The sequence below is a fragment of the Amphiura filiformis genome, chromosome 3 (genome assembly GCF_039555335.1).
Source record: "Amphiura filiformis chromosome 3, Afil_fr2py, whole genome shotgun sequence".
In the NCBI taxonomy this organism is placed as follows: Eukaryota; Metazoa; Echinodermata; class Ophiuroidea; order Amphilepidida; family Amphiuridae; genus Amphiura; species Amphiura filiformis.
Window position 1 is genome coordinate 80,592,410 of NC_092630.1, and position 12,295 is coordinate 80,604,704.

General features: G+C 34.3%; 1 protein-coding gene across 2 annotated transcripts in view; it reads right to left on the reverse strand.

Annotated features, from left to right (window-relative positions):
- Window positions 1–2,493: 2,493 nt before the first annotated feature.
- The window catches only part of LOC140149246 (glutamate receptor-interacting protein 2-like), a 53,066-nt gene continuing 43,264 nt past the window's right edge, over window positions 2,494–12,295 (reverse strand). For both annotated transcript variants that reach the window (XM_072171479.1, XM_072171478.1), the window contains 2 exons: window positions 8,706–9,563; window positions 2,494–6,511 (listed from right to left, as the gene is read on the reverse strand). In XM_072171479.1, coding sequence (XP_072027580.1) covers window positions 6,287–6,511; window positions 8,706–9,563 — 1,083 coding nt within the window. In that variant the 3' untranslated portion in view covers window positions 2,494–6,286. The remainder of the gene's footprint in view (window positions 6,512–8,705; window positions 9,564–12,295) is intronic.

A 12,295-nucleotide genomic window follows, 5' to 3' on the forward strand; every position in this document is an offset into this window, starting at 1 on the left:
GGAATATACATTGGTATGGTTTTTAGCAAGATTGCACCCAATTTTAAATTTCACCCCTGCATAAGCGGCCATTTTAGATTTATGCAAATTAGGCACTTTTCCACTACTTGTACTGAGTTGATGCGTCTAATGTACCCCCCCCATGCAGGGCTTGTGCATTGTCACATCAACAGCTCCGTATGTGTGCATTATTTTGTACAATCTAACTCCCAACAAGTGATACACATTTATTAACCTATAGTTAAGGGCTGGGGTATGAACGTTTGGACAGTATTTATTGTTGGACATGAGAGCACATCAGACATATCGAATTGCATTCTGAATACGAAGAATGTCATTCTGATATCAAATAATTTTGATTTTTGAAATTCGCAATTTAATACACATTTTATGGCAAATCATTAAAATTGATATTTTTGATATTTAACAGTATTTGAAGTAAACTTTATAAATCTGATGATTTATACTTAAAGTGTATGTAGGTGGGATGAAAAGCCGATGATCAATTGAAAATTTTGACCTTTCGTATTGAAGATATGGATTTTTTTCCCAAAACACCCAAAAAAAATTAGGTCTTTTTGGGAAAAAATCCATATCTTCAATATGAAAGGTCAAAATTTTCAATTGACCGTCGGCTTTTCCTCCCTGCTACATACACTTTAAGAATATGTCATTAGATTTATATAATTTACTTCGAGGACTGTTATATATCAAAAATTTGAAAAATATCAAATTTTTATAATTTGTCATAAAATTTGTATTATATTGTGATTTTCAAAAAATGAAAATTATTTGATATCAGAAAGACATGCTTCGTATTCAGAATGCAATTCGATAGGTCTGAGGTGCTCTCATGTCCCAAAAATACTGTCGAAACGCAATAAACGCTCATTTTAGATCCCTTAATGTATGTCTGCAAGAAATGTATTTATGTATGTATGGTGTGTGTAAATAGCTACCTTGATGAGCATTAAGCATACAATAAAACACTAGAGACACAAATATCATTTTACTTCTTGTATTTGACATAAATAAGTCTGGTTTGTGTACACAAATAATAATGTTAGAAATATTCATCTTGTGAACAGAAATATGCTACATATATCAAAATATCTACCACAAACAAAAATCAAATCATATTGAGAGGATATCCAACAAAGTTCATTATGGTTCTCCAGGATTTGAACCGGGGACATTGTGGTGTTTTCATCAAATTAAACAAGTTATCCAATATAGTGTTACAACCCTTATATAAAATAAAAATTCACTGTTAATAGATTTTTCTTCTCCAAAACATCAGATACAAAGTGTCCCATAAAGTGCCCCATAAAACAGAGCCCCAAATAATGTGTTACTTTTGTCCAATCTTTCCTGGCCTTTGTCATGAGCCCAGCATAATTATCTATATAATTGTAAGCTGTTGCTTTTGACAAGGCAGTGGGCCAAAAATCACATATTTTTGTATTGAGGTATAAGGCACAAGAAACAAATTTGTTCTATCTTTGGATTGATCATCGATGCTGCTTCGATGCTTGTTATTAATGAACTAACAACTATATAATTAGTCAGCATTAATGCTAAATTTATATTGATCATTGTCGATACAGGCAAAGATTCATATATTATCACAATTAACAATAGTCATTTAATTGATTTCATAAATAATACGGATCGACCAAGCATTGGTGGTCGATCGCAAGATCGAACTAATTTGTTTCTATTGTCTAATGTAAGATTTCTAGCTGAATTGACACCAATCCCATTCCAATAAGACGGCATTCTATCTGCAATGAGAATCAGGGTGAGTCAAACATGGTTGACTGACTACTAGTGTTGCAGACATTTGTTAACGCACACCTTGTAGAAATATTGGATCATTTTAGTTCTTACTTTTGAGAACAGTAATTGACAGGAAACAATATAAAAGAAATAAAGATAATAATCAAGGTCTGAGGCTTGGGAAAACTGTATGATAGATACATGTATATGGAAATAAATTAAAACTACACAAACACAGTCTATTTTGAAAACAAAACATTGTTCAGCCATTTGAACTATATTTAACTAGTAATACACAGACATTACAAATGCTGAATGTACAATCATTATGTGAAACTCTTCTGATTTTCACAAAAATATATATAATTTGTAGTTGAAAAAGTATATAAATGAAAATCATGGTACACAATTTGACAAGAGTTATAAAAAACACCACTTACATAGTTAAGATTATAGTTTGACAATATGTGACCCATCACATCGAAACACGGCAGTTGTCGGAAAACCACATTTAAAGATAATAAAGAAAAAGGGCCTTGATAAATAAAGAAAATAATAATTTGAACTCTATTTGTCCCATAAAATCACCATTCTACATGCGACATTGATGGAAGAGGTGTCATTTTAAAGCTTAAAAGCAATCCTCTAGCTTGGTAAAATAACCTACAAGTTAATTTTTGACGACAACTGCCGTGTTTCGATGTGATGGGTCACATATCATAAGGTATACATAAACATTAATATAATTTAAGACACTTTTGGATAAGGCACATGCTCTGTTCTTGTCTAACAAAATGTCTCTCCCTTTGAGGCAGAAAGTAAATCAATAATTTAAGTAATATTAATGGTACTGACTCACCAGTGTAGGGCATTGAATTCTAGTAAAACAAGACTGCATCTTAAACTTTACGTCTAGATGTGAAGTTGGGTAAATAATAACATTTTAATTAAAATCTTTGCAATTTATGATTCTCAATAAAGATTTGGTCATGTTGTCAAGTCATATAGAATAATATTGTTGCCCAAACATTTGTAAGAAGAAACAATTATGGCAAACTCATTGAGGGGGTTGGGAAAAATTTCATAAAAATGAAATTAAATGACAATAGATTCTTTGTAAGAAAGTGCAAATAAATAGTTGACACCTACACTGGAACCCATAAATGAACAAGTTTCTCTTACAAATTATGAATGATTTGAATTCAATATCACCTGATATGATCACGAACATGGTTATTTCAGCATTATTTTGTTTTGCAAGGCATTTTATTTAACAGAAATTACAAAATTTCAGGCAGTGTTTGTATAAACTGAAATAATTTTGAAAAACAAGTATAAATAAAAATACAAATTTAAGAACCTTTTCTGTAACTTACCACAGCTTTTTCCACAAATGAGTCAAGTATTATACATTTTTGTATTTTTGCTTGACCAAAACCTTCGATTGACAAAAAATGCTTGGTTTTGTCAAGCAAAATTACGTCAATTTAATCAACCAACCTGATGAACAAAGTGAGGCAAGTATACTAGCTATACCAGACCAACATGAGTCTGACAACACTACAATATATACAGCACACAAAATATATATTGGTAGAATTGAATTTCTTTCTACAAAACAAGTGAACCTTAAAGCTCATCTATGCTCCTTGAGTCACGTACGTCTCAGCATTCTTCCACTTCTCAAATCATTAAACAAATAAACAAACAAACACCTATGCACACAATGCCAATTCACTAGTATATCTACATTGTGTATTACATATGGCTGGGTATAATCATGGAAATATTTCCATGGTATAATACTACATGAGGCAGGGGTATTATTGCACATTACATTTCTCTTTATACACTGTACAATATGTAATTAGTGAGTATAAGCTATACAAATGATGCCACATAATGGATTCAGGTCAGGGAGTATCAATACTATATTAATATTAACTTAGCCTAGACCATTTGTTTACAAATACATGCAATTTTAGCAGCCATTTTGATAGCCAAAGTGAGGCTATCATGGGAAGCCTGAGTTGATCTGTCAGAGAGTGAAAGAGACTTGTGTAATTAATTTGCAATGTTGGAACCTTACAACACCATCAATACAACAGATTAAATTGGAAAAGCAAGTCCAGTAGCTCATATTCATTAACTTGCCATTCTTCACTGCTACTATACGTGGAAGATAAACAATACTCACAAAAACATAACACAAGTGACTTAGTTTGACTGTTTTTAATTGCAGTAGAGAACAAAATACCAAATGTCAAATATAAAATATTTGAAATATCCAAAATATTTATTGTTGACTATACCATTTTTCACTCTGATGTGGCAGTGACATCGTCAGTGCGCATTACATTCAGCGCAGTTTTAAATTGCTAGCATTCGCTCAAAGCGCTGGTGTACACATGCTTGAAGATGCCACATGGATATGCATGAAACAGCTGCCTCTACGGATTGATGTCACTGCCACATCAGCGTAAAAATGGTATAGTTATTCATTAGTTGACATTTTCACCAAGTGCAATATATCTATAAGTACATCTTGTCACAAATGGTTTCCCTACAGTAAACAATGTATGTAGTATTTTAATATACCAGTTTAATATTTGATATCAATTCAATATAAGGAAGACATTTGACATTAGACAAAATATATAATTCATTGATAATGCATTCATAATGAATGGCAAAGCTAAATACATAAAAACAACAAAAAGGCACTGGTCAAAATATAAGGCCGTGTTAAGCTTTAAGGATAAATCCAGATTTAACATTGAAAGTGTTAAGCTGGTTTCATACTTTCCCGCCACTTGCCGCTTTGATGACGATTATGCTTCACTGCGCAGTCGCACCAGAAATGCTAGCGGTGACCAGCGCCATCACGTGGGTGATTACTCCACCATTTTGCCCAAAGTGGCAGATTGTTAGGAGTTGAATTCAAGTCAACTCGGGAGCAATGCCGGCTCTGACGTATGAGAACATAATACGATATGAGCAGCAACTATGGCTTTCATATTCATGCTGCTGCCGCTCCGCTTGCAGAAAAGTGCAAGCGGCATGACAAACTTATGAAGCGTCATGCCGCTCAGCGGCAAGCAGCAGAAAGTATGAAACCAGCATGAAATGGCACTTAAGCTTCCATAAGTTAAATTTGTTCTGTTTTTGAGTGTTTCGGGGAGATGCAGCAGAACCTGTTATTCATTTATCATGAACTCATTAATATTCATGACATTGGTTTACAAATTGTACATTTAAACATTGGTTTATGAAAAGGAAACACGTCTGGCTGTCTCTCCATATTTAAGTTCTTGTGCTAAATTGACACAGAGCTGCAAAGCTTCAAAATGGCATAATTACAAATTTTAATACTGCAGAGTCTATTGTAAATTTGCCTTAAAATTTGAGGACCTAAAAAGGTTATACATAAGTCTTCATAAAATCATCCCTTGATCTAGTAGTTAAACCTGATTTATGCTTATTTGTACCCGATTAACACTATGTTAATCAGGTTTAACACTATGACTGGTAATGGTAAACCCTGGTTAAACCATGGTTATAGTGAAAGACATCCTGATTGATACTGTTTGGTGAAGTGATTCATTAATTACAAATCAAATCCATTGTTGATATTAAAATGTTTCATTTTTTTGCACCATCAAATGTGATTAGATTCATGTACATCATCTTCTCAATGTTTGAATATGATATGATGAGGGTGCCGGGTAAACACCTGTTTGGAGTATATATTATGCTAATAATTTATCCTCACTACACACAGCAATGGACGCAGCAATGGACTTTATTACTGTTTCGTGATTTCAGGATCATTAACAAAACTCTCCATTCATCACATTAAAAAACAACTTTCTTGGATAGTTTTTTTGTTTTCAAAAATATATTTTAAATATCTTACAAAGTATATGTGACAAAAATATGAAATGCTATTTTACAAAAGTAATATTTGTCCATTACTTTGGGCTTGGACCATATATCTTATGTAATACCTACAATCATGGAAAATAATGTTGACCCACTCTGGCATAAAAAATATATATCACAACCCCTCCCCTCCCACATAGCGCTTTTGATATTAGACTCTCCAGTCTTCCTAACATTGATTGAGGGGGGAATGGGCAAGGGAAAAGTTTGTACTTCTCATCAAACATAGTTAATTAGTTATTCTAATTGCACTAAACTAGCAGAGTAGCAATGAAGAGTTCCAGCATATTGTCAAAGTATTATTTTCCATGATTGTAGATCACACAAACACACTGAAATACTATGAAAATCATTAACCTCTTTAGACCATTATCACATGACCTTTGATTTGTCATTATCATCCAGACATCATCAATGACTTCTTGAATTTTTAAATCTGTCAAGATTTACAATTCACTGACTTATGATCTTTGCAAAGCTCATCACTTAAAATATGTCAAGGTTCATAAGCAGTTCACCTTTGACCTTGGCTAAAAATGTGTATGGTCTAGGCATCATTGACCGATTACAGTGTCCTTGATGATGTATCACTAAGCATAGAAGAATCACCATTCTCTTGTTCCCTATATGATCTATTAGGAGTGACATGATGCTGAATACCAAGCTGTGGTCCTCCTCCATTTTGATTAGAATTATTGCGACCCAACACCAACTCTAGTTTATTGCCAGACTCAGCGATGAGAGGAACCACCATGCAGCAGTCCAAGTCACGACACCGTGTCTGGTTGATCTGAAAGCAACAAAAGTAAAACATAGAAACAAATAGTTATTTTATTTTTCATGTTGGCATATATATTATACAGATGAAAATAGACCAATCTTCTTTCTTTCTACAGCTACAACCTTCAGAAGTGCAGTTAGCTGTTATTATGCATTAAAAGTTTGATGGCCAAAGATGACCAATTCCAGAGCCCAAAGAGGTACACCAAGCAGACAAAAAAACACACACAACATTAATAGTTAAGATGAAGTATATGATTATTGTGTTGATAGCTTAGATAAGGATTACCCTAATGATAAAGAATGATGCTCGTTTCAAAAGGATCTACAGATGCAAACACAAATGAAATTCATTTTATCTTATGTAAGTAGTAAACCAGATTTAATGCTAAACCACAGAGACTCCAACATGTAGAATTTTTTAAGAAAGCAGGCTGAATATTTCTAAATGAGACATTTCTATGATAATCATTCCAATGTTTTTCCATCAGTGTCTAGACCTCACCATTATATTTGTCATTAAAATGAACTGAGATGAAATTGTGTTATGTGCAGACCATGATACAAAAGTAAGGCTTTGGCTAGTTAACAGAAATATTACAGACGTGGATCTAAACAAGCAAAATATTTGATATTGTTTAGCAAATTTCACAAAATATTTGACAAAACTTTTAAACAATGTTGTACTATTTTTCAAATGAAAGATTTTAAAAATGCTTTCATGACCTTTATATAACACATCATTTAAATGTTATTAAAAAGTTTTGACCAAAGCATGTTTATCACATTTCATTTAAAAAACATTTTTTGTTTGCTGGGTATATGGTGCAATCAGGCAATATGAGTCTTCTAACACTAACAGTTCGAAGTCCTTTGTTGTTTCAAATTTTAATGTTAATTACTAGGTTTACAAGCTACAATTACCAAAACTCCCATGATAGTTTAACTTTGGTTCCTAAAATATAAAAATTGTCATACTGCTAAAAGCAGTTAAAAATAAAAACCGCTTCTTTGAATCATATCTACAGATCAATTTGACCAACATCCAACTATTTTGCTTGATCACATCACACAGTATTGAAACATGATCAACATGAAACATAAATATAATACATAATAATAAGATAATAAATAATAATAACATAAAGTGCGCAAAAATAACTTTTGGGTGGGAATTGTATCCTATTATTATTAATTATTATTTATTAATTATTATTATCATTTCAAAGGTTAAACTGAATTTTCTGTTCCATTTCACAAACCTCAATACATTCTCCCCAACACTCAGACGAAGTACTTGAAAATAGGAAATGGAATAAAAAAGAATTTTCACCATAGTGGAATTTAAGTAGAATACAATAATCTAATTTTAAACTCTACCTTCATAAAATGGATCAATTTGTTGTCAGGTTTCAAAATTTACCTGTTCTTAAGAGTTCCATTAAATCAAATTGAAGCTTATGATTTCTACTTGATCAACTTCATGTAAAATCACAATAAGTCATGGAAGGTCTACATTTCAATGGTCATTATATAAACAGCCAAATAAGGGGCTTCAATAAATCGGACACATAATTTTTACCTTACACAGATAGAAAGGTTACATTCGCATATATCTTGTATATCTTGTATACCTTTTCCCTATTGCTAACAATAAAGTCTATTTGCTGTGTGGCTTAAAGTTATGACAATAAATGTAATCAGAATAATTAAGAACCACACTTCAGATCACTCTTTGTGACCATACACACATAGATCAAAACTATATCAAACTATACATAAATTCCAGACAGTTCATTGGTTGATTGCCATTTATCATTTTTACCATCAGCCTCTCTGTGTGATAGTTTTTACCATCACAGTGCTGCAACATAGTACACATCCGCCAGGCCATGCGCTGACTCTTAGTCTTGGCGATTTAGATATATGGTGGACCCCAAAATGCCGGGCCAAAAAGTGAAGTGTGTCACAGCAAAACATGGTGTTATGTTGATGATAAAGTAATGGAATGTATGTATGTGTGATATAAAAGACATATTTACAGTCTTATATTTGTGTAACGGTCAAAATATAATCACTGTGAAAGATGTTTTGTTCCATTCTATGAGCTGGGAACAATTCATCTTTCACCTTGTGATTATATTTTGACCATCACACTCATGGATAATTAATATTTGCATACTAAATTAATATATGTAACTAACCTGTAAGATCCTATCAAATGGTTTAATGTTGCCATTCCTAGCTCCTGGTCCACCTGGTCGTACAGTATTGATGTATACTCCCTTATCATACACACCATCAGATACACTGAAACCAAAATCTTCTACATCAGAGTCTTTATACATGACGACACGGTGCAGCTCCTGAGGATTGGAGGCAAACATATCTGTTACCTCTTCCAAGCTTTTAATCTGTAAGCTGCTGGATTTGGTGTCAGATGATGATTGCGGGCTCCTCCTATGTGTGTTGGATTGGTGTGAGTCCCCATTAGGTATGTGTATACCATTACCATTGATTCCTGGTTGGCTATATAATGGGCTGTTATCAGAACTATTATCTTCCTGTAGAAAAGTAGCCTCTATTTGCTTTAGGAAGTCTCTGTGTTTGTTCATAGGTGATCTGTTATTGGGCATAGGGTGTGGATGTCGATAACTACGATTACGCTCATCATCATACTCTGAACTAAGCGGATCAGCACTGCTGTAAGCACGGTGCTGTGAGTTATGACCCAGTGGGCGACCATCGTCCAATTCTTCATCACTGGCATCGTTTGGAGAAGTGGAATGTGACGACGAGCGAATACGTCTCTGCCTATGCTGCCGACGAGGGGAACCACCTGCGCTTCCACGACGTCCCCTGTTAGCAGGCAGAGACATGGAGCGGGAGTAATGAGTGTGGTTGCTATGGTAACCAGTATCAATACCAGAGTATCCATCCCACGAGTCTCCTGTTGTATTGCCAATAGGAGTGCTTGTTATTGCATTATGTAACGGTCCTGCACTAACTGGACGGAAGTAACCTTGACCACTGCTTGAATACTGCCCTCCTTCATCTGAACTCTGCAAAGGAAAACAGTAAACAATAAAAACGTTAATATTAAATATATCACAAGTTTCAATTCATAAAGAGCTGTAAAAACAAGCCCTATTATGGTTGACTGTATAAGACTTATATACACAGACAAAACTAAAATATGATGAAAGATGTGATCAATATCTGGGAGAGAATTTGAAAATATGAATTGCATTGCTTTCAATAGTTGGCTAGTTTGTTGAATGCCATTAGCAGTCCTTAGATTGGTTCACATTGGACTTCTTTGCCACTGTATGACACTCTACACATCCATTCAAAAAGGTCTTAGTAATCAGAGCCAGAAATAAACAAAACTAGTTTCAACTTCCCATAGCCTGTGATTGGTTTGTAGCCATGTAAAAGGAAGGTTGATTCATCTGGTGCCTTCATCAGAGAAAAAGGAATCACAGAAAATGGCAAAAAATGATGGTACTTTTACAAGCCAAAGAGCAACTTTTAAGGCATTGTTGACAAAGAACCTTCAGGAAAGAAAATTACCTATTACTAAGACACAACTTTTGAGACTGTTTGTATGTTTGAAGGTGCAAAATTAACCATGGAGCATGCTGTTTTTTACTGTATTCAGAAATTTCAATCATCACTACAAATCGTTTCTGACATTAGAATCAAACTATATTTATATCTGGCTCAGACTGAAATACCAAACAGTTGTTAAAAGCTTCAGAAAATTGTTGACAGCATTGTTGATTTAATGAAAACCTATCAACATCCTTCTCTTACAAAATATTGATCACTCCCAAATACAAACCCTACTCAAAGCATGGTAAAAACTGCATAATACAATGATTTGTTGACAATGTACACATATCATTCAACTTGCTTTGTATAATCACAGATAATCTTTGCCTCACTTCAAGTATAAAATAACTTAATCTTTGTTGATGATTGATTTGATGAAACATCACACGATAAACATGTGGCTCTTTTTAAATGAGCCAAATGACAACTGATATTACAAGAAAACCCATCTAAAGAGGCTAGACCACAACAGCCTTGATTCCACTACAACTGATATTACAAGAAAACCCATCTAAAGAGGCTAGACCACAACAGCCTTGATTCCACTACATTTTATTTGTCACTCATTGAAGGGAGGTTATTTTCTTATAAGCCTGGCAAACTTGCTTATTTGTAATCTGTATATAATGTGTTGTGATAATATGGGCCATATGTAAAGCTCTTACTTGAAAATGCCTATAATCATTGGATTTCAAGTTGTTATTTTTGGTATTCATGTGCTACAATATAATATGGTGGATTTCCATTACTGCACTGAGCTATACACAGTACACACTCTCCTTCTAAACTGTTTGCTTTTGTATAATACTCATTACAAGCAACTTTTGTGTAGGCTTAGGTGAAGGATATTGCCTGTGATTGGTCATTATCAATTTGTATAATACAGGCCCTCCAAGCCAAGATGAAAAACTACCTGCAACATGCTTAATATAAAGCTTGACTTTTAACATATGCAAGCTTATAGTGGTAGTAAAGTAAAAGTAAAATAAAATATAATCACAATACACAGTATGTCAATTGGGCAAGGCTACAGAATAAGGATTGCCACCTAAAGCCAGTTAGGATTAGGGTCTAGAGGTTGGGTCTAGGATTAGGGTTAGAGATTAGGGGATGGATTAGAATCAGGAGATTAGTGTCAGGGTTAGGAGAAGGAGTGGCAGTGGCATTCCTTATAAGAGTTGCTCCATCAGCGGCAGATGAATTAAAAGGCATCTCCTATACTGCTTGGACAGAGTGGGATGTAAAACATGCACACCCATCAACATAAATAGTAGGCAAGTATAGGTAGGAATTTTGTCCCAGCTTACAAAATTAAATGGGGTTAAATAATTGCTAGCATCATGCCTTTTGGGCAAGATATTGGCTCCGCAAAATTGGCTCCGCAAAATAAAACTAAAAATGATCTAGCGCTTTGTCCTGATTGTCTATCTTCTGTGGGGTTTGTTACCAAACTGCAGGCAAGTTGCCCCTTTCTTTACTTTGTCAGCCTAAAATTGACAGCGATAGGTGTGCAGACCACTGAAACATCAGATTTAGTTATGTCTAGCAATCACAGAGATTAGGTCCAATGAGAATGGACTCAGAATTGACCCATGTGTAACATTATGGTAAATCTTGGTTTGTCATGGATGGAGAGTAAAATAGTGTACCTCCAACATGTATCAGCAACGTCTGATATGGGTCATTAAGCTTGGTTTTGACGCATTTAGCACAACATAACTCTCACAAAGCAATGAAGCACATACTTTGACCACAGTTTACCGGGCACACATCAAAATAACCGAGAGGTACATTATTTTGCCATCCCTCCATGAGCTACATCCAAACATGACAGAGTCAGTACTCTGTAAGTGTAATGTCTTTGATATCAACTCAATAGTTTTATATTATACACAACTAAATCCTGCCCCAGCTGGAAATGCACACCAATTTCACTGGCAACTTTCTGGGCAGAGAAAGTATGCGCTATCCTGAAAGCATGCAATTCATTTGAAATTGCACACTCACCCCAGCCTGCTCGGACGTTTGTTTTTTGCAACAATTCAGTAGATGACATAAACCAGATTGCCTAGGAGCATTCTAACAAAACACAACAAGGCAAAGGAGAATACGAGGAGAATATGAATATGCTATGCTACTGATGGCAAGGAGGAGAATATGCTTTGCTATTGAGGATAAG